The following is a 23,378-nucleotide window of genomic DNA, read 5'->3' on the forward strand; positions in this document are numbered from 1 at the left end:
TTGGTTGGGACCATAGCACAGATCTATCAGCAGGCAGGCACAAAAACCTGAAACTCTCTCTGAAATATTTCCATTTCCACATATGAGAAGCCTTCAGCCCCTGAGGAATGCACAAACACCAAGGGGCTCTACATCCCCCACATCCCCTGTTTAGGGAGCATCGTTTGGGATCTGCCCTAATCCCTTTGTGAGCTCCCAGGTTGGCACAGACAGACTCACAGAGCAGTAGAAGACATCGTGGCTGGAGGAATGAAGTTTCTCAAGGAGAAACCAAAAGACAGGCAGGGAGCTCAACCCCCTTTTATTTATTTTTTTTCTTTAATTAATCATTCCAGTCACTGCTTGTTTTGCCCAAACTTATTTTTGGCTGTGGCAGTGGGATTTGCCTCCTGCTGCTACGCCCAGGGGGGAAAGAAACAGGCCAACTTCTCTGTAAATCTGCTCAAAGCATTCAGCTGAAATCAGAGAAAGCTCCTCACTGCCTTGAAAATTATATATATAAAAAAAAAAAAAAACCAGGGTAAATTCTCACTGTTCTCAGTCTGCACATGCAGACTGTCCCTAGAGAGAAAGGCACAACTGTTCACTTACCAACTCTCACAAGAGGGTGGTTTGATGTGAAACAAGAAATACAACTTCTAAAAATAATCAGATTAAATAATCAAGGTCGCTTTTGCTGTCTTCTCATTTCATCACTCTTCCTCTAAAGCAAACCAACCCTCACGTTTCACAGAAGTGGCTCCCAAGATCATGACCCGTCCCTTTCTTTGGAAAATCATTCTCCAGGTTGATATTTGGCCTTTTAGGATACCCAGAAACTCTGGCAAACCTTTTTTATTTTTCCTTTAGGACTCAGATTTTGGATGTTTTCTCTAAGCCCATTTAGCATCTGCTACAAACGGTGATGCACAAATGGGGTACTGAGGGAAACAGAGGGGCTGCTGCTGAAAGGCGGGTGTGCAAACCTCTCATTTCCCTCTGCGCACCCTGACCGTGCCCTGTGCGTTTATTAATTTAATTAATTTAATTTAATTAATTTAATCCTTTGACGCTGCCCGCACATCCTCGCATCCTCTCCCCTTGGTACAAGCCCCCCGCCCGCTGTACTTTGGCACGGTCCAGCTCATCTCCTCTCCCCCCCCGCTTCCCCAGCGAGTGGTAGACGCCGCGGGCTCTGATTGGCCGCCCGGCCCCGCAGTCCGCGCGAGCTGCGGGTGCTTCAGTGTGCGCGCGGCCGGCGCGGCGGGCGGGTCGCTCTCTGCGTTCCTTCCGCTCCCTCCGCCCCTCAGCGCCGCCGCCATGGCTTCGGGTAGGTGCCGCCAGCCCCGCCGGGCTCAGCGGGCAGCGGCGGCTCCGCTTCCCGCCGCCGAGCGCGGGCGCGGTGGGGCGCGGGAGGGCGGGCGGAGCGAGCGCCATGTGGCGCATGTGGGAAAGGCCGCGGCCATGTTGCGGGGGACGCGCCCGCTTTTTCCCTCACGCCCCCCCCCCGGCCCACCATTGCGCTCGGTGAGGGGGAGGGGAGCCACGCCCCCGCCGGTGGCCCCCGTGGGCACGCCCCCCTCGGCTGAGGCCACGCCCCCTCCCGGGGGAGCCCCGCTGTGCGAGCCGCGCGGGTCACGCCCCTTTAGGCGCGGGGGCGTGGCCTGGCGGGCGCGCCCCCCACCCGTGTCGCAATGGGGGGGCCCTGGGGGCAGGGCCCCTGTGGGGGCCTGTGCTCCGATGAAGCGTGGGGTACACCCGTCCTAATGGGGTCTGAGCCCCCTTTTAGGCCACAGCCCCTCCAGTGTGAGTGTGGACCCCATTTTGGTTCATGCTTCCCGCTGTAGGCCCGCCCGCCTTGGGTTGTGTGTCCCCCCGTGTGTGAGATGTGGGCCTTGTTTTGGTTCATACCCCCCACTGTAGGCTCCCCCACTTTTGGGTTGTGTTCAGTTCCCCCCCGATGTGATAGGGAAGCTCCCCCTTGTGGGTCACAGCCCTTCTCCTGTGTGAACCCCGACTTTGGGTTGTGGTTCCCCTCATCATATTGTGATGGGGTTGTGTGACCCCATCCCGCTGTGAGATGGGGATCACGTTTGCGTCGTGCCCCTCTCCATAACCTGCTTTGTGTGCTCCCCATTTGGACCAGCACCCCCATGGAATGCGGGCACATCCTCCCTGGGGTCTTGCCCTTCTTTACATGGGCAATGCCCTCCCTACCTCCAGCAGGGGAGCCACCTTTGTGTCCCGGTGTGTGCCACCTTTGTGTCCCTGTATGTGCTGCCTCTGCTCTGCCCTCTCTGCTCTCCACAGTGTGAACCGGGGGGGCTTCACCCCTGCTGTGGGTTTAACACCGCCCTGGCTGGGATTGTTTTCCAGCGGGGCTTTAGCCGAGCACAGAGGCAGGATCTGCTCTCCCTGGTGACCTGAGCCAGCCCAGCCTCCCCTGGGGCCTCTCTGAGCACAATTCCTTCACCCCTTTGATGGCTGCTCCCCCGGCAGGGCAGCCTTGGCGAGGTGTGGGTACTGGTGTGGCCCAGAGTGGGAGGAGGAATTCCAAGGCTGCCCGTGCTTTGTGGAGCGAGCCATGTTTTGTTGTGGTCGAGCCATTTTGGCGTTGTCTCGTGTTGTGTGCGTGAGTGATAGACAATACAAACAAAGCAAGGGCTGCTGCAGGAATCCTTTCATTCAGGAAAAGCAGATGTGTCCAAATCACGAATTTTTCTATAAATTACATCCACTTTCCACTCATCTATCAGCTGCTGACCATTCAAGCACTGAGTGTCTCTTCTGTTTTTAGTGATGTTCAAACATGAGCTTCTTTTTCTTTGGAGGATACTGAGAGGCACTACTGCTCCTTTATATGAATTACTTAATAAGAAAATCTCAGTTTTCAAATGTACACAGCAGATTGTTCTGTCTTGAGAGGAATAAACCCCCTGAGCAGTGCAAGGTGATAAAGCTGCTACATCCCAATTCATCAACAGGAAATCCTTCCATGAACTTTTTAAACATTAAATAAAAAAAAAAAAAGTCAGTGTAGGAATTTCCAGAATAAACTGTTATTTCCAAAAATCCTTACAGACTCTTGTCCCCATTGAGCCCACAAAAATAAATTGATCAGAAGTCTGCAAGAGGTCAAGCAGAGGATGTAGAAAATTGTATAAATAAAGGAAATTCCTCTGCTTGTGTGTTTTCATGTTTTACAGGCTCCTTATCTGGTTGCTTTCAATTTTTTTTCCAAAATGTTGTGGTTTGGTGGAAGTTTGTTAAGGAGATGAAATGCAGTTCTTATATTTCTAGCTAATTCTATCCTTACTCAAGATATTCTGAAATTGCTATTAATATTCTTTAATTAGCAATATTAATGGCATAGAAATGTTGGAGTTAAGCCACAACCATGTTTCACAATGTGGTTATCTATTTAATATTAATCTTTGTGATCATTTAAATGGAAATGAAAAATTTTACCTTACCCCTTTTGAATTGCACCTCTACATTGGGTTTTTAATTGCTTTTCACTATGAAAAAGCAATGCAATATTTATGTAGCAGTGCAGAAGGAGGAGAAATTCACATCTGAGTGAAACTGCTTTATAGGACATGTGAAATCTAACCTCCTTTCATCTCATGTTTAGTAAATGTTTCTGTTACAGAATATGAAATGGGATACTTTGTGTTGCTTTGAGGGTAATGGGATACTTTAATGTTGCTTACCATTAAAATGCAGTTTTGTGTGTGAATATCTGGGGTGATCCCCCCCATCTCACATCCGTCACCTCAGGTGATGCCTGATCACAGCTCTGCTTCAGCTCTGTAACCACGGGCACGATTGGATTTATGGCCTGCTGGGGGAGGTGTAATGAGCACATTCAGCAATCTGATGAGTGTTTTGATTGGAAAATGGTCACGGTCATTTCTGACATTTACCCTGCCTTGTCATTAATTCTCAGTGTCAGCGTTTTAGGCACTTCTGGGGATGGAGGCTGGAGAGAGAATGTGGGGGGAAGGGTGAAAATGGGGATGAGAAATTCCTGATAGATTTTATTACACCATGGCACAAGAGTATTTCTATAAATTCTTGAAGAGAAAAATCGCAGGGCTTATCCAGAAAGTTTGGGTTTTAACAAGAAGGTGGGAATTTCAAGCAGATTTCTTCCTGCCTGGGAAGGGAGCTGGATAGAGGCTGGAAGGGCATGGGGCAGAGTGAGGAATTCTGCAGAGCTGGGCTGGGGATGGATGTGGGCTGAGGGAGCCTCGGTGTGTGTGTGTTCAGTGTGTGTGTTCAGTGTGTGTGTTCAGTGTGTGTGTGTGTGTTCTGTGTGTGTGTTCTCTGTGTGTTCTGTGTGTGTGTATTCTCTGTGTGTGTGTTTGTGTTCTCTGTGTGTTCTGTGCGTGTGTGTTTGTGTTCTGTGTGTATTCTCTGTGTGTGTGTATTCTCTGTGTGTGTGTATTCTCTGTGTGTGTGTATTTGTGTTCTCTGTGTGTGTGTGTTCTGTGTCTGTGTGTGTGTGTTCTGTGTGTGTGTGTATTCTCGGTGTGTGTGTTTGTGTTCTGTGTGTATTCTGTGTGTGTGTTTGTGTTCTGTGTGTGTGTGTTCTGTGTGTGTATTCTCTGTGTGTGTGTGTTCTGTGTGTGTGTGTTCTCTGTGTGTTCTGTGTGTGTATTCTCTGTGTGTGTATTTGTGTTGTCTGTGTGTTCTGTGCGTGTGTGTTTGTGTTCTGTGTGTATTCTCTCTGTGTGTGTGTATTCTCTGTGTGTTCTCTGTGTGTGTGTGTGTATTTGTGTTCTGTATGTGTTCTGTGTGTGTGTATTCTGTGTGTGTGTGTGTATTTGTGTTCTGTGTGTCTGTATGTGTTCTGTGTGTGTGTTCTGTGTGCTGCATCTCTCACGTGCTGCTCAGCTCTCAGCTGGGATTTTCCCCTCGCAGCAGCAGCAAAGGGAAGTGTGGTGGCTCCTCCATCCCTGGTTTTCCATCTCCCATTCTGTGTTTGTGCCCTTTAGCTCAGCAGAGCTTTCTCAGAGCATCCCAAAAAGGGGTTCAGCTGCACTGACCTACTTAGCTTTGCTTGATTAATTAAGCTGCTGCATTCTGCTCATTGATGATGGCACTGTACTCTATAGCCATTGGAGGGGTTCTACAGTTCTGGGTGTTTGAAAAGACTCCTTGAAAACAGAATTCCTTCAAAAAGGACATTTCCAAGTGTGTGTGTCCCCCACACCTTGTGCTGCTGTCATTCCAGTCTCCATATTTTCACTTTTGTTAATGAAGAGGAAGCTTCATTCTGCAGGGATGGTAGTTTTAATATCCAGTGTACCTGAACCTTTCTTCCTCTCCCCAGATTTTCTCCTCTAGCAAGTAGAGACTAAAATATTCCTTGGAAATTCTCAATATGATTTATTTCTTTTCCTAGATTCTGGAAGTTACAGTCAGTCTGGGGGCCAGCAGAGGTATGTAAGGATTTCTGTTTTGCTGTTAGCAATTACATCTGCAAACTAAAATACAATTTATTATTCCCAGCATGATGGCTGATTGTTCAGGATGGAGTATTGATAGGTTTTTGGAATTAAGGATGCAGAAAGCTTGCACCTGGGCCTTTCTCAAGATGTCTTATAAAACAAGAGAAATCAGTGTGTATTCCTGAAAAGAAGACAATGGTCATGCAATGTAAATGGATGTAAATTGGAATGATGTCTTATAATAGTGAGAACTTTTGAAATTACATGAATATAGAGAAATACTTTCCATGTGATTGCCTTAAGCTGTTCACTGAGATTTTAGCCAAAGGTTATGATATTTGTTACATGGCCCAAGGCTGCAGGGCATGTTTTGATCAGTGAGACAAGAGTTTTTATGGAAGTATAAAAATCATGGCTAATGCTGCCTGTGCTAATGAGGATCATGAGGCTTTGTGCCTGAGTTTGGGTTTGTATCTCAGTATGATGAGTTTCAGCATGTGCTTCTTCTGGCTTAAAGTGGCAGAATAATGAGTAAGTATAATATAAAATTATGGCAAACCCAGCTTTCATGGACTTAAAATTTATATTTGAAACACAGCAGAAATTAAAATGAGCTCTTCTGGCTTCTGCCAGTCAACCATTAATTCATTGATGCAGTTTTAATATGCCTGGAACTGCAGTACTTGGATTAAACACCTATTTTTGGAATGAAGAGAAACTCAGAGACACCAAAAATACCTTTACTTTCCAGCCTGTGTGGAGGGCACTCTAAACATTGCCTAAATGCATTTTTCTCTTCCAGCTACTCATCCTATGGCAATCAGAGCAGTCAGAATTATGGACAAGGACAGGTATGTTGAAAAAAACCTTGTGGCTTTCAAAGCAGATGTTCCTTGAGTGAAAAAAAATTGTTCCTGGGCCAGGAAGAATTCCAGTCTCAGCTGTGCTTGATGTTTGCAGTTGTGTCTAGCCAAGGAAAATTGTGATTTACTGCTGTGGAAGTTCCACTTATTTGAGTACATTCTTGAAATTACAGGGATATTCTGGTTATGGGCAGAGTGGAGACAATTCCTCCTATGGACAGAACTATGGAAGCTATCATGGGAACTATGGACAAAATCAATCAGGTTTGGCTAGCTTGTTACATTCATTGGCAGGATTGAAAAGGTGAATATTGACTAAAAATTTTCTTCCTCCATTTCCAGGTTATGGACAAGATTCCCAGGGATATGATGATGAATCTAATTATGAAAATCAGAATCAGAGCTCCTACAACCAGCAGTCCTATGGCAGCCAGGGGCAGCAGAAAGGGTCATCCAGAGGGTAAGGAAGCAGAATTTATCAGTATCTATTTAAAGTATTGTCTAGTAGTCACAAATCACATGGATTGAGACCAGGCATTTGATGGTTTTGACACATTCTTAACTAGAGCTATAACAATTTCTTGCTAATATTGCTGAGAAAAATACAAATATTTGAAGATCCACATCCTTGAAACATGTTTAATGTCTGAAAGGAGGTACAGGCAGAATATTTCTTTATGTGAGAAGGATGGGTGTAGTTGTTTTGAAGTCAAGCTGTATGGGGACATGCACTTCAGAAAGTCTTTGGATTGTGGCTACAATGAAGAATGGACTTGGCAGAGTGTTTTGATTAGGAGAAAGACCTATCAAATCCCTCTCCAATCACATTCTTTTGTATAAACTCACAGAGCTCTTTTATTAACTTCAAATAAGCTCTTAGCAGTGGAACTCTTAGCTGCTCTCAGATTGCAGACTGCTTATCTGGCTCAGAATGCCTTTTCTTGAAAGAGAAGGGATTCAAAAATATCATGTAAGAAATATATTTTGGTTTTCCAGCTAAGTAGAGTTCTCAGAACATGGTGGGTTTATATCCTTGTCAGGAAATTAAATGTGCCCATGCATGCTGCACTCTGTGCTATTGCAAATGTATTTTACTTGTGATGTTGTATTGGATTCAATTTCAGGAGGATTAAAGATACAGCTTTGAAAGTATGTTGGAAAACACAACCCAACTTCCCAGAATGACTAAAAAGGCCATTTAATGCTAGAACACCTCCCCTGTCTGCTTTACAGGCTTTGTGCCTCCCCCCAGGTCACTGCTTGTGTTGGAGCTTTACTGAGGCTCCTGTGACCTCTCTGAAATGCTCTGAGTCCTAAACCTCCTGCTTGTGTCCAAGGTCCAAATGGTTTTGTATTTTTTACAAGGTGATAAAACAATTATCACAATGATTTTGAAGTGATAAAACAATCTGGTCTTGAGCAAACCTCTACCTGGTTTCTGGTTTTGTAGTTCTTACAATAAAACATTTTAATATTAAAAAAAAAAAATCTTAATCTGCCAGCAATAAGTGCTTTCACTCAGATGTCATTTTTGCTTCTGTAACAATGGCAGGTACACAGTTAAATTTTGTTTTGCTTTGTTTTCTGAGTATTTATTAGAGGTAATAATGTCGTTTTTAACTCTGTAGATGTCCAGTAGAATAAAAATACAGCACATAGGTTCTCCAGCAAGTTTGTGATCTAGAAAATGAAGAAAAGACCTTGAAGGAAAGCTCCTCAATGTTGGGTTGTAACAAATAAGGAGAAACTGAGAAATTAAATGGTAGCAGCTTTGGAGAGGGTGCCACAAAACTGCAGCTGTCACATCCTAGGGGAGGGAAGACAGCAAATAGTGGATGCTTTCAGCAATGCTGCCTTTGGTGGTAAAGATGCAAAGGCTAAAGCAGAGCTGACTTTTTTGAAATGGAGATAATAACAAGAATCCTCCCAAGCTGTTTACCACTGGGATTAGCAAGGTTAAAGCTGAGATCTAGGCTAGAAGTGGGGGAGAGCAGATTAAATGGTATTTACACAGATGGGATATTTTGGGATTGGTTAGACCCAATGCACTACATCTGAAAGTGCTTTGAAAAGCTGCTGGAAACTTCCTGGAGGTTCTGGTGGGTTTTTTTCCTTTTTCTGAGATACTTTCACTAGCAAGTAAGATTGCCAGGGACTGGAGAGTGGCAGATCTGGTGCCTCATCCTTCCAAAAAGGGTGGAAGCAGGGAGGGAGAAGGGAAGAAAAGATGGTAGAGGTCAGAGATTCTTTTCAGTTACTGAAAAAATAAGACAGCTAAGGCACAACTAAGTACCTGGGGGAAACAAAGGAATGAGTAACAGCCAGTGTTCCCTGGATGCAATTTATTTCTCATAAATCTATATTATGCCTTGCCATGAAAGGCTAAGAGAACTATTGTCTCATATATCTAGATTTTCAAAATACTTCAGTTTCTACTGAAGTAGTGTGGTGTAGGCAAGTGTGGTGCAGGTGAGATTCCCTTGTGGTTGCTCTAAAGTTATTAATCTTAATCTTAGAGAAGATTTATGACTCCCTCTTGGAATGTGGAGCTGCATTGTGTTGGAGCAGCCTGGATGTGATGCTGCTCAGTGTTTCTGGTGAGGGCTGCTGGGATAGTGTAGATGGCACTGAAATGAGAAGAACCACAGGTATATTACAGTTAGAAAAATTCTTGATAAAATTGTAGAATGCCTAGAAGAAGAGGAGTTGCAATTCAAAAAGCAAAAAGCAAAATTTGGGGATTTTTTAGGCAGCAAGTGTTTGCACAATCCAACATGAGCACTGAGGCTCTGCCCTGCAGCTCAGAGGGAAGGATTTGCTGTTCAGCAGGTCACAATCAGCCATTGATGGTACTGGGGAGAGGGGGGAAAGCAAATGTTGGACTGGGACATGTGAGAGGAGTGATGCTCCTAATTTACATAATGAGTTAACTGCAATTAGGAAATGTTAGCAATATCATGAATTTTCAACCATTATTTTCCTCTCTATTCTCTGGACATTTAGCTATTAATTCCAATTCTGTTTGTTTTAAGTGGAAGAGGCTCTTATGAACAAAAATCAAACTATGGTCAGCACCAAAGCTCTTATGACCAGCAGTCAAGCTATGGACAAAACCAAGACTCTTATGACCAGCAGTCCAGCTCCTATGACCAGCACTCGGGCTATGGCCACCAGGGCTCCTATGACCAGCAGTCTGGCTATGGCCACCAGAGCTCTTATGACCAAAAGTCAGGCTATAACCAGCACCAAAGCTCATATGGGCACTCCCAGCAATCCTACCAGTCTCAGAAGGGAAGCTATAGCCACAACAGCCAAGGTAAAATGGAGCAGAAGCTCTGGGAAATGGTTGGATTTCCTTCTGCAAGCAGTTTAATTTGATGAATACTTAAATTCTTTTCCATGTTGATATCCTTGGGGGATGTTTTAATTGTTGAGACTTTCAAAACATTGTAGGGACATTAAAATCTCTCAACCCAAAGAGGTTGCTGCTCCTATGACCAGCAGTCTGGCTGTAACCAGCACCAAAGCTCATATGGGCACTCCCAGCAATCCTGCCAGTCCCAGAAGGGAAACTATAGGTAAAATTGACAGCTTGAATTCAGTATTGACCAATAAAATTGAGCAGAAGCTCTGTGAAATGGTTGGATTTCCTTTTGCAAACATTTTAATTTGATGAATACTTAAATTCTTTTCAATGTTGATATTCTTGGGGGATGTTTTATTTGTTAAGACTTTCAAAATATTGAAAGAAGGGAGATTAAAATCTCTTGAGTTCCATTTAGATATGTTAGAACAGCATTGCAGAGCCTCTGCCCCTCAGTTCTGCAAATTCTAGATGGATTTTTTTCCCCAAGCTATTTTGAACCCTCTTCCTGCACGAGGGTGACATGTCTTGAAGAAGCTCTGTGAAATGGTTGGATTTCCTTCTGTAGTTCGATTTGATGGATACTTAAATTCTTTTCCATGTTGATATTCTTGGGGGATGTTTTATTTGTTAGGACTTTCAAAACATTGTAGGGAGATTAAAATCTCTTGGGCCCCCAAAATGGTTGCATTTAGGTGTGTTAGAACAGCATTGCAGAGCCTCTGCCCCTCAGTGCTGCAAATTCTAGATGGATTTTTTTTCCCCAAGTTATTTTGAACCCTCTTCCTGCACGAGGGTGACATGTTTTGATCAGTCATGAAGAAGCTCTGTGAAATGGTTGGATTTCCTTCTGCAAGCAGTTTAATTTGATGGATACTTAAATTCTTTTCCATGCTGATATTCTGATGGATGTTTATTAGTTAAGACTTTCAAAACATTGTTTTGAGATGGGAGATTCAAATCTCTTGGGGTCCCAAAATGGTTCCATTTAGGTGTGTTAGAACAGCATTGCAGAGCCTCTGCCCCTCAGTTCTGCAAATTCTGGATGGATTTTTTCTTCCCCAAGCTATTTTGAACCCTCTTCCTGCACGAGGGTGACATGTCTTGATCAGTCATGAAGAGCTTCTGCACTTCACATTCCAGCTTTATGCTGTGTAGGTGAATTGTGAGATAGGAGAAGTTGAAGATGAAGCTTTCTTTTTGCATTAACTTCACACCAGCAGCACAACCCACTCTATTTATCCTTGTTCTGTCTTCAGCGATGTCTTTTGCAAACTGGGAGGACTGTATGGAAATCAAATATATGGAAATCAAATGGAAAGTGTATTTTAGCCAATATGTGTTTAATGTTTGGAAAGTGGAATGTAATTACAGAGTGGTTTTTACAATTTGATATACTCAGTGACCCTGGAGATAATGGAGCAAAGTTTGAGGGTTTTTTTTTCATTTTTGGCACAGAGAATATCAGAGAGATTTAGGAGTTGATACATTTCAGATGTAAATGAAGAGGAGGTGGGAATTGCAGGGTGTGAATTCTCTCTGTGCTGCAGTTTGCACTACAATTGACTCTGTTTGGTTTGACTCCTCCCAGATGATCGCCGTGAAAAGAGCAGGTATGGAGAAGATAATAGAGGATATGGCGGGTCACAGGGAGGAGGTAGAGGGGGATATGACATGGATGGAAGAGGTCATATGTCTGGATATAGGTAAGTGATCTCATTCCAGTGCCTGCAGCTCCTTACCCTTGTTTCCTATTATTTAGTTATTCCTATTATTTGCTTTTTATTTTTGGTTATTAGATGTCTATTCCTAAGGTGGTTCAGGTTTAGATTTCCAAAACTGGAAGGTTTCTAAAATTAAACCTTTCTGCACTGCACAGAAATGGGTTTTGCCTAGGGGAGCAGCTTTTGATTCACATAGGTTGAGAGGAGGCATTTGATTGTTTTGACACACAGCTGCATTTTATTTGCATGAGTTGCAATACAAAAACTGCCCCAGCCCATCACTTGTTTTCAGTGATGAGAAAACCAACAGACAATTGAGAAAAATGTAATTTATACCTAATGTAACTCACAATTTACCAGGGAACTATTTTGGCCTTGAATAATTTAGCAGTAACATTATTTATTCTTTGTTGCTTTTTTTCAGTTATGAACTTCTATTAAAATCCACATATTTTTATTATTGATTTATTTGTCAGTCTGAACACGTTTATTTTGGGCAGATCTGAAATACTAACAATGCTATCACCCCTTTCCCCATTGCCTTAGGCCCTGCACTGTCAAGAAAATTTATGCACATATTTAATTCTGTGCTTGCAGATGATCTCATGCCGAGGTCTGCAATTGGGACCTTGGCTTTAAAGCCTACTGAATTAAACATATGACATATTATTTATTAATAACTCACACCACAGGCTCCCCTTTGTGTCCCTCTGAGTGGTGGGAGGTGCACAGAGCTCACTGATGCAGGGCAGGAATGTTGAAGCTTCCAGAGAGCTTTGAGGTGTTGCTTGTCAGCACCACTTACCCTTCAAAAGGCTGCACAGCTCTGGGTTATTCCTAAATTCCAGATGAAAAACTCTATAATTATATAGTGTTTTCTGTTGGAACTGATCTGATTTAAATAAAATAATCCTCTACTTGGTTACTTGTAAAGGTATTTATTTTAAATAATATTTAAAATCTGCCTGCATCTGAGATGCTCCTAAATTGTACTTAATGGATTGTTTATAATGATGTAGGAGGATCTTACCTCTTCTAATTAGGTGTGGTAGCACAATTAGAAAATAATATTAATGTTATTTTATGTTTGCTGGGGGTTTATATAATATAAACTTAATGCATATTTTCTGTAATATTTTTATAATAACAACAAATTTATATACTATAAATAAACTATATTATATACAGTATAGTATAAATGTATATAACAAAGAATTCTATAATATATAGCACCTCACATAAAACAAAAATAACCAGCAAAATAATTTCTAAGTTAATTTTAATTTCCAGTTAAAATTGAACTTTTTTCTTAAATCAAGATTTTCTTTGTGGATTAGGACTTTCCATATTCCTGTGATAAAAACTATTAAAAATAAAAAATCCATAGCTTAGGGCTTTCCAATAATAGCAATGAATGTGAGCTTCAAAAAACACACTGCTGATAGAGTTTGTCACTTTGAAACAAACTTGGGTCTTTGCAAAATAAAGTCAAATGTATTAATGTCTGTGAAAATAAAGCCTCTTGCCATGTTTGTCCAAAATGTGAGGAAATTTTGCTCACACATCCATGTAGATCATGGAGCCAAAAGAAGGGAAAGAGGGGAAGTGAATGAAGAAGTGGAGGAAAATTCAGGGAAGTGGGAAGGCATTTATGGAAGGAATTCTGTCTGCTTCTGTTAAATGATGTTGGCTTTAAGGGTATTTTTGTGGAAATTTTCTGGAACTGCAGTGTCATCTATCTTTATTCAGTCTTTTTGCATAATTGTGACAGAGGATTCTCCTTCTGACATATGTATTTTACCAGACATGCTTATTAGAGAAGTCTAAAAGGTTAAATTAATTAACAAACTCTATAATGAAGGGGAAATAACTTGTAATAAGGTAAGAAATCATGTTTAGTCCTGTGAAAATGTGGGGTTTAAGGGTAAGGGTTCTTTGGGGGGGTTATATTCTTGGGTTTCTCTTATTTATATGTTTATTTCTTGGGGGAAAATACATGTAGGAGTATCAGGTTGATCTTCAGTAGCCACCATTTTCAGTTGTTCTGATCCCCTTTTAATGCTAAACCATGAAAATTCCACAGCCATCAGGAGATAATCTAAAAATCTTGTCTGCACTGATACTTTAATGGTGCTGTAATCACAGAATTCCAAAATGGTTTTGGGTTGGAAGGGACCTCAAAAATCAACTTTTCACTCCCTCTGCCATGGGCAGGGACACCTTCCACTATCCCAGAGCTCCATCCAACCTGGCCTTGAGCAGGGGATGGAATAATAACAGGCTTTGACTTTTACAGTGCTCAGAAAATAACATGTCAAAATTGCTCCTTGACTTTACAAACAAATCAACATCAAATGTGAGACCACAATGAATGGATCTCTTCTTCCTAGCTAATGATAATTCTTTCTTGTCTGACATTTAGGCACAAGGAGAAGCTTTAGAGGTGTAGTTTTATTGTGACAACCAGTTCATGTCCTGGCCTGAATGCTTTCAGCACTATTTTTCTTTAGTGCCTGTGTAAAGTCACCCAGCATTAAGAAGAAAATCTCTTTGGAGAAATTCCTGTTCACATTTTTAGCTGATATTAGTCCAGTGAAGAACATACATTTTGTCATGTGTCAGAAGTTTACATTTTAGTTTTAATAACTTAGGGTTTCAGAATTATCCTAGAGATTTTTTTTCATGGCCTTGAATTGCATCTTTTGGGATTTTAGTAGAATTTCCCCACCCTGTTGTTTTGAAGCTTGAAAAATTGATGATCTCCCAAATTTTTATTCTGGCTAAGAAGTAAAATATTTCTCTTTTCTTCATAGTTAGAAGAATGTCATCTTTTGGTTAGAAAGCAGGAACAGCAGATCTTGAGAATGCAGAGTTTTACTTTAAGAAATTCACCCAATTTTAAAAATCCTCATCTGAAAAACAAGGAATTAATGGTTCCTGTGGCTGGGGGACTGAATTGTTTTGGTTAAGGCTGTAAGTGGGAAACACAGGAGCAAACAGAGCAGGTGAGAGGAGCTTTGCTTTTGGCTCTGCTCACACAAACTGTGCTGGGGGAACCACAGAGATGCAGTTCAGAAAGGATTTGCCATTGTGTTAGGATTTGTCATAGCAATCCTGACTTTGCTCAGCAGAGATTATTTTCTCTCTCTTGTGCAGTTTTATGGTGATCTATAAACACAAGCTACCTGTGCAGCTTTATTTATCAGCTATTAGGAGTGGGAATTACTGTGATATAAAAAAATTGCAGCATACTGCAGATGAGTTTTACAAGTGTGGTTTGTGTTCAAAATTGATATTTTGACTTGTAACAGATATACTTGAGCTTAGCCTTATGGAGACTTTGGAAAAATGTGAACAGAGGCAATAAATATAAGCAAGGGAAAAAACCCCATCTGTTGGTGCACTAAATATTCCTTTCTTGTTTGTAAAATACACTCTAGGTGTTAGGGACACACTTGGTGAGACAGATCCATGTTGCAGGCTGAATTTGGTCCCTGAATTCTTAGTGCTGCTTCTGCCAGTATCTGATATTTATAAAACTGCATTTCTTGTATGTTGAGCTCCCTGTATCACCTGCACTTTAATTTAAAGAGATGTTCCCAGCTGGATTAAGCAATATCCAGATGAAATCCAGTTAAAGTCTAGTAGGGAATGATAAATCTGTGATTGAATATGGGAGAAATGAACAACTGAGGACTTGAGGCAGCAAGTTCACACAGCGAGTGGTGCCTTGGCATGTTCTGGCTGCCTGCAGTTCAGCCTCTTATTTATTATCTTAGCTGGTGGCACTGCTGGATTTTAACTCCTGTTCATGTTTCTAACACAGAATATTACAAAGACCCCAAATTCCATCTGGTCACCCATCTCTGAGGTCTGTGTGCAGGCCTGGCAAAGCAGTGGGCTGTGAATGCTGCACTTGTATTTTCCACAGGTTTTATACCAATAATGTGGGGACAAATTCAGTTGCTGAGGTTGAATTTTGGGTCTCAATGAGGGGAAAATCTGAGATTGTGGCATCAGCTGCTTGCAGTTTCTGTGTTTGACTTGGATATCTGCCTGATCCCAGGGAGTCTTGGTTAGCTTTGCCCAGCAATTGCAGGAAGGTGGCAAAAAAAAACCTGCAGCTCCATAAATCACATATCAAATGCCACATAAAAATGTAGCAAAGCATCAATCCACTGTCAAAGGTGTCTGTCAGTAGATTGTTCCAGATTTTTGTTGTGTTGGTCATGTGTGACTAAGCAGACAACATGCTGAGGCATACTTGGGCAAAAATGTATTTTTGTAGACATTAATTTAAAAACTAATTAAAGTTATTGATGGCACTCATTAGTGCAGAGTGCAGAACTGCTGTATCACAGAATTAAGGCATTGGACTCTGACTTCTTTACATTTTGTATATTCAATTCCTGCTTTTCAGGATTATGGTGCACACATTTTCACCCCAGCATCCTACAAAACCCTCACTTCTAGTAAAATCCTGGATGTGTTGACACAAACTTACTTTGTGTAAATTTTTAGGTTGTTGGGGTTTTCTAACTGCCATACACTTCCCACAACTTGTTCTGGATATTGCTGTCCTGATGAGCTGGGACCATAATCTGGGATTGGAAAATTTTCATAACATTTAGATGATTGATGTTATTTACTGTTGTTGTTTCTGAGTTAAAATCCCAGAAAAACAGGCATCCTACTCAAAATTGTTGTGTCATAATGAAGTTTTTTTTTAGCTGAAGTGAATTGGAGGTGGCAGAAAGGTATTTACAGTAAATTTTATCATCACCATTGTGTTTTTAATCATCAGTCCTTGAAAACAGACAGCCTTGAGTAAAGACCAGCACTGATGCTGCATGTAAAATTTTTAATGAGCAGAGTGAATTAATGAATAAATGACACTGCAATTTAGCATTCAGAGTTCTTCTGTGGAACAGTAATAAAATCTGCAGTAAAAATTTATTCTAAGAAAAGTCCCAGTAAAAGTGATATTGTCTCATGTGCCAAACTGTCCAGGTGTCTGTCATCCTCCAAAGAGTGTCTGTTAATCCAGGTTTGATAATAACCTGTTGAAACCTTATTTGGTTCTCACTTTGGGCAGATTTTCTCATAAATGTTAACTATCAGCAGCTTCCATTTATGACTTTCCATTTGCTGTAACAGATGGACAGAGTGCCAGAGAAATGACTCCCTAATTTTACTGCATTGCCTTTTGGTGGGTGCTTGTGTGCCCTGTTTGGGCTGATGTGGGAGCAGACAGATGGAATTAACACCTGCAGTGATTTCTGGTCACAAATGCTTTGGTGAGGAGGCACAACAGCTCCAGAGGCTGCAGATGTTTCTCTGCAGCAGGGTTTGAGCTCACACTGGTGGGTTTGAGCTCTCATCATGGTGAGAAAGCTCTTGGGATGAGGTGACCCTGCCTGATTTTGAGGTGGCAGCTGTGCCCTCAGGACGAGGAGGACAAGCAGGCAGTTGTACATGAAATTATGTGAGAGTCCTTCTGATATTTGGTTATTGACTTTCTAAAAAACCCAGTGGTTTTTTTCTGACAGCTCTCAGTATTGATTATGTTGTGCTCATAACATGGATGCAATTAAAAATGCTACTGTGAAAAATCCTTCCAGTACAAACCTATCCAGTGAAAAAAAGAGTGAGGGTTTATTTTCATGCACATAATTGGAGGCATAACCACCTGTTTTAAATCCCCTTTTAACCTCTGAAAATTGATGTGTGTATTCTCTTAACTTGGTCTACATTTTGTGCCACAGGTTTCAGAATGAATGAAATAAAACTTCACGGCCTCTGCTTTTGAAGCTCACATACACACACCCCTTCTCTGTAATGCCAAGAGCTGTAGTACAGTAGGTCCCCACAGACCCTTGCTCAGAGAATGGCTCATTCTGCTAATTTATCCCCTCTATTATGAATGCATAACAATAGAGATTAATTTTAGCTCTTTTGACTTCTAGGAAAGTACTAAAGTACTAATTATTCCAAAGTAGCAATTACATCTACAATTAAAGCCCACATTAATCTTCATGAAAATACCATTTTTGTTTTAAACCCCAGTTTTGAATAGCTGTTATTTTGGCTGATGGGATGGGAGAAAGTATTGAACCAACCACATGTGTATGGGTTAGTTTAAAATACTCCTTTAGGGCTTGTCTTCTCCAATGCAGCACCCTGAGAGATTTTCTTTTTTTGTAATTTAATCTTTGAACATGAATGGGTAGTGAGGAGAACATAGACATGGTGCTTTAGCAGCCAGACAGTAATTTTCAACTTGTCATCAGTTAACTGTAGATTGAGCCTTGGGCTCAGCACGTAGAGACTTAAGGAAGAAATCATTTCTTCAATTTTTCCTCTGCAGTGGTGGTGACCGTGGTGGCTTCAAAAATTACGGTGGTAAGTGCCGAGTATCCAAAAATGTTTCAGTGGAAATTCTTTATAAATCTAAAAGCCACCAATAATATCTTGTTACTATCTAGTAGAAGCATTATAGAGTTTTGGTGAGGCTGGTGTGTTCACGAGTTTTAATAGCCAAACTTGTAGCAATAAACTGGATTTCTGCTTTGTCAAATTGCATGAGAGAATTTGTGGAGACAGTGACGTTCACCGGATTTTTTTTTTTTATCTTTTCTTTTTTTAATTTTTGTTACAAATGCTTCTTAGAAAGGTACTAGAGGTAGAAAAAAAAAAAAGTGGGAAACTGCTTGGTGATGTGACAACCAGCATTTGCAAGCAAACACCAGCACAGCATCAGTGTGGCAAGTGCCACATGCTGCAAGTTAAAGAACACGTTAACGTCCTACAGACGCCTTCTGTTGAACGTTTAAATCTAAATATTCTCTAAATCTCTGGTGAATGTCTTAGATCTTAGATGCATTGCATACATTCTTTGTATATTTTCTTGTTGCTAAAAAAGTCACTTGAATGTGTTGTGCTAAAAATAGTCTTTCTTTCTTTCTTTCTTTTTGTTTTTTTTGGTCAAACCTGTATCATAGGTCAAAGGGATTATGGACCGAGATCAGATGCTGGTAAGGAAACAAGCAGTGAGTGGGAGTGGATTGTAGCTCTTGGGTCACTGCTTTTAAAGATGGATGTGGCTGCAGTTCCCATGGCTCAAAAGAAATCTAACTAAAACATGCCTTCCATGAAAGAAATATATTTAATTAAAGTGCATGTGAAATTTTGGATGTTAATGCAGCAAGTAAGAATTTCCTGTTGAATTCTGAATGGGCTTGAGCCAAGCAGCTGCTTTAACTGTCATCACACTTCTGCTAAGCTTGTGTTATTTAAAACACACACTGCTCTGGTGGGTTGGGATGCCCAGCTGCATGAATGTTGGGTGTAAGGCAGGTCAGCTGTCCAGTGTACTCAGCTGATGGTGTTAACCTCTAAATTAAACTCCTTGCTCCTCTTTTATTTCACACAAAATGTCTGTGGGATTTAAGGGTCTTCTACTGGGCAGCACAGAGCTGAGCTCAAAGTATTGCTCCCACAAAAACTTGTGGTAAATGTACCTTAATTTTCCACAGATTCAGAGTCTGACAACTCTGATAACAACACCATCTTCGTGCAAGGACTTGGAGAGGATGTTTCAACAGATCAAGTGGCAGACTATTTCAAACAGATTGGTATCATAAAGGTAGGTGAAATGAGAAATCATGGGTCAGAAGGAAGGGAGCTGGTGGAGCTGGTGTACTGGGAATGTACTGGTATCATCCAAGGCAGAGTTCTCTCTGACTCCCCAGCAGTTGTAGATAATATTTTATCTGGGTTCCCAGCTGACAGCTCATTTGTAAGCTGGCAGCACTAGCACCTTTCTCCTGGTGACATTTAGATTGCATTGTGTCTCTTCTTTAGTCTTTATAGCCCTGACACTCTACCCATTGTGCCACCCTCGTACTGCAGCACATGTGCCTCTGTTCTGGGACTGCTGCTTCTGGTTCTGCCATTCTAAATTAGGATTTTATGCACTTGACCTCATTTTGTTGTTAACAGCCAGTCAGTATCCTTCGGTCAAATCCTGTTTCTGCAGGCCAGCTCCAGGAGAATATTCTCTCTAAAGATACTTAGTGTTACAGTGTATGCTCTGAACTGATTGCCCCAGTGTTTCTGCTATGCCAAGTGTACAACCTTTCTTTTCAGACCAACAAAAAGACTGGCAAACCCATGATAAATCTGTACACAGACAAGGATACTGGCAAGCCCAAGGGAGAAGCCACAGTATCTTTTGATGACCCTCCTTCTGCTAAAGCAGCAATCGACTGGTTTGATGGTGGGTGAGACTTACCTGTTCCTTTGGCCATTTTTGAATCTGACAGGCAGTGGAAGAAGCACATAAATTACCTTTTTGGAGGTCCAGTGCTGCTATTTATGTAGATTTTGGGTTGGGGCTTTTGGTTTTGTTTTTGGGGGTTTTGGTTAGGATTATAGTTAATTTGGGTTTCTTTTTCCCTTAAGCAAAGGCCTATATTTCGTTGTTTCTTGTGTGTATTGGATTTCTCTCATTTCATTAAACAGCAGATAGTGATTTAGCCAAAAATGTGCAGTGAAACTGAGGGTTTGCTGCTGTACCTCAGTCAGCCATGCCCAAGGTATGAGAGGTGGTGTTTGTCACTTCTTGTTTAGACCAACAGGGCTGTAATCTGTGTTAGCAGCTGGAGGGATTCCCTACAGGGTTGCATTGATATTTTTTAGTGTTGTGGGAGCATTCCTAAAGTTTGAGAATGCTTCTGACAATCTTGTGCTGAGTGCTCTTTATGTACACAGTGAAAAACAAAGTTTTAAAATGATGGATTTATCCCAGAATTATATTGATGTAAAACTCCTCAGACTGCAGGAAGTACAGTGACACTCTTGTAATAATAAATTCAAGGGGGTGAGGGAAAAGTGCCTTCTCCTGTCACCTTGTGTGTTCACAGAATTTTAGTGATACTGGGTAGAAACAAAAGGTCATGCTCTACATCTGGTGGGAAATGATACTGCTTTAAAAATTGGCATGCCATGCTTGTCTGATGTTTGTATTTGCTAATAAAATGCAAATTGACTTTTGTTTAAGAGGGTAAGGCAAATATGACTATATTAGGCACATGTGCAGTGCTGTTTGTCTGTGATAAACATTGGATCTGTGAAGAATGCAGTCACTGAAAATCATGAACTTTATTTAAATACACTTGGGAGTTGAATTTTGGGTGGCTATTGAGTGGTACAAAAGCCTTGTTGCCTTGGTGGAATTACAGACAGTTCAAACATCCAAACTACTTCCCCATGAGCATGGCCAAAAATCTTCTAGACATTCTTATGTCTTTGAATTCAACTTACGGATCTCATTTAAACTAAAATATCTGTGTGTTTGAGGAGAGTTTAGCAAGCAGATCAGGGTTTCCATCTCAACTTTGGACCAGTGCTTTCAAAACCAAGAGATTTACTGCAGCTTCCCTGTGTCTCAAGAGTTTTGTGTTCAGTCTGGGTGTGCAAATCACTTCTGCTTTGCTAGATTTGCTGCTATGTTGTTGGGAGCTGTATTGATCCTTTCTCTCCTCCCACAGGAAAAGAATTCAATGGCAATGTTATCAAAGTTTCTTTTGCAACCAGAAGACCTGAATTCATGAGAGGAGGTGGAGGTGGTGGCCGTCGAGGTGGGACTGAAGTCTGTAGAGTTCTTGTTTTTGCACAGTTAAATGCTTTTTCACTATGATTGATTTATTAAAAAGAAGTTGACTTTGAAGCAGTGATTCATCAAATATATGAGCCTTTGGGATTCTGCCAAGAAAGGGAGTAATAAGGATTGAACCCAGTTAAGTAAACTGAAATCTGTAATCTCTTCTGCACAGCACAGAATTTATGCTTTCCTTTAGAACTGGAAAGTCTCCAGATCTTGTCTGCCTTGCTTTTAAAGAGAAAGTGTAACAGGGATGTTGAGCTGTACCAGCCCCACATATACAGGGGGGAGTTCCCAGTGAGTATTTGCTTGTTACAGCAAACTCTGAGATTCTCTTTCCAGCTGGGATAAAGCAGGGAAATAATTCAGCTGCTGCTGATCTGGAGCAGCATTTAGATTTCTGCTTCCTTTAATCAAGGCTGTATCAATCTCCCTGATTCTCTGCATATACAGTTTTGTCAGTAATCCACTGGGTATTCATTACCATTTTCCTGGAATCATGCTTTGGGCAGTGACTGACAACAAATTACAGTTCTGAAATCAGGCAGTTCTGTAGGCTGGTGGAAAAGGATTCTTCAACAACTTCACTTGGTATAAAAATTCTTAATTTTGTGATGCAGAAAGCAAGAATGTTGTCCCTCTGCCTGTCAGAGGCATCCTGGGATTAATCCAGACTTCTTTTATTGTTAAATTTTTGTTCTGTGCTCAAGTCTGGCCATAAGTGACTGATCTTATACCTTGTTAAATCTTTCAGAAATTTTATTAATGCATGTAGTGGGTTTGTATTTACAATTCAAGCAGATCAGGTTTCCCTTTACTGCTGAAAAAGAATTTATAATAAATAATGGGAATATATTTGCATTAAACACTTCTTCCACTTGAAAAGTCTGTCTGTCACTGAGGGTCTGAAGGCAGTGACAATCTTTGATACCTGTTTGTCATGTGCAGTTTATAGAACTTTATTCTGATTATGATTTTGTCTGCAGGTTCACGAGGTGGCTACGGAAGAGGTGGGGGCTTCCAGGGCAGAAGTGGGGAACCCAAAAATGGTGATTGGGTTTGTCCTAACCCGTAAGTGTCATTTGAATTGGGATGGGATGTTCCCTGTGTGCTTCACCTTCACAGCTCAGTCTGGGCAATCCTTGTCTGTTCCAGCTCCTGTGGCAACATGAACTTCGCTCGCAGGAATTCCTGCAACCAGTGCGGGGAGCCCAGACCAGAAGATTCACGTCCATCAGGAGGTGTGCAAAACCACCTCCACCTCTTAAACATTTCAGGTGTTCATATCACCTGCATCTTTCTGAAGAAGCTGATGCCTTTCCATGTCTTTCCCCAGATTTCCGTGGCAGGGGTGGCTACGGAGGAGAGCGGGGCTATCGAGGGCGCGGCGGCCGAGGCGGCGACAGGGGAGGAGGCTATGGGGGCAAAATGGGAGGGAGGTAAGAGCAGCCTTTGCCTTTGCTTGGCTCTGGGATTGGTGGGGACTGTGGGAAAAGTGTTGTTTATGTGTGCAAGTACAACTGCCATGAAAATATTCACTACAGACAGGAGCTTCCAGAGAGAGGCACTCATGCTGTTGAGTTTTGTGAATGTTTCTGGATGAGGTTCTCTGTAAACACAGACGTCAGAAATGTTTGACTGAAGGGACTGTTTGTTATTTGCTTCATTTATTACATGCTTAGAACCTTTTCTTTCCCTTTCCAGAAATGATTTCAGAAATGATCAACGCAACAGACCATACTGAAGACCACTGTGAATGTTTTGTTTGTCTTCTTGATGCGTTTGATAGTGAAATTGCCTGCAGCTTCACCCATGGCCTCTTTCGATAGTGGAATTGAGTGAAACTAGATTTTTATTTTGGTGGGAGGGACTGGGGTGGTTTGGGAGGATTTTTTTTTAAGCAAGACATTGAAATTTAATCCTAATTTCCACATTCTCCTCTTTTCTTCCCCCCCTCACCCCATACCTTTTCAACAGGCCCTAAGAAGGAAGAGATAAACTGTAAAATATTGCCAAAATATGAAGTGTTTTGTAATACAACAATAAATGCTGATTGTTTTATTTGTGAAATCCTACTGTTTCACAATCACTTGAGTTGCATGCATTTCCTTACATATTCCCAGTGTTCCTGTGGTATGGTTTAAACAGTAAATAGGCACTTGTTTGGAATGGCACTGCAGCTCTGACCCAAGCTCTGTGTGTTCACAGAATCTGCAGGCAGGTCAGTGATGAGCCTCCTTGCTATCCATATCCTCTGGCCTGGATTTGCAGACTTGTCCCCTGCTCCTTTCATTTTTCCCCCCTGTGGTGCCTGCAAACCTGCTTTGA

The 23,378-nt window shown here is 41.6% G+C and overlaps 1 protein-coding gene across 1 annotated transcript; it reads left to right on the plus strand.

The window, feature by feature from the left end:
• Positions 1 to 1,202: 1,202 nt before the first annotated feature.
• TAF15 (TATA-box binding protein associated factor 15) lies at positions 1,203 to 23,120 on the plus strand. The gene is made up of 16 exons (XM_064729024.1): positions 1,203 to 1,309; positions 5,390 to 5,426; positions 6,238 to 6,286; positions 6,472 to 6,562; positions 6,641 to 6,758; positions 9,331 to 9,614; positions 11,254 to 11,368; positions 17,754 to 17,788; positions 18,388 to 18,420; positions 18,922 to 19,031; positions 19,535 to 19,664; positions 20,938 to 21,027; positions 22,037 to 22,121; positions 22,206 to 22,291; positions 22,387 to 22,489; positions 22,755 to 23,120. Exons 1-16 carry the CDS (start codon positions 1,300 to 1,302, stop codon positions 22,792 to 22,794), a joined length of 1,416 nt encoding a protein of 471 aa, XP_064585094.1. The 5' UTR covers positions 1,203 to 1,299; the 3' UTR covers positions 22,795 to 23,120.
• The last annotated feature ends 258 nt before the right edge of the window (positions 23,121 to 23,378 follow it).

This window comes from Zonotrichia leucophrys, chromosome 19, assembly GCF_028769735.1.
Source record: "Zonotrichia leucophrys gambelii isolate GWCS_2022_RI chromosome 19, RI_Zleu_2.0, whole genome shotgun sequence".
Taxonomy (NCBI): domain Eukaryota; kingdom Metazoa; phylum Chordata; class Aves; order Passeriformes; family Passerellidae; genus Zonotrichia; species Zonotrichia leucophrys.

Bases quoted from the DNA above. Each gene is read 5' to 3' on its own strand.
- TAF15 (XM_064729024.1), top strand. The intron at 9,615-11,253 runs GTAAAATGGAGC...GACTCCTCCCAG, and splicing joins CTATAGCCACAACAGCCAAG to ATGATCGCCGTGAAAAGAGC. The intron at 22,292-22,386 runs GTGTGCAAAACC...GTCTTTCCCCAG, and splicing joins AGATTCACGTCCATCAGGAG to ATTTCCGTGGCAGGGGTGGC.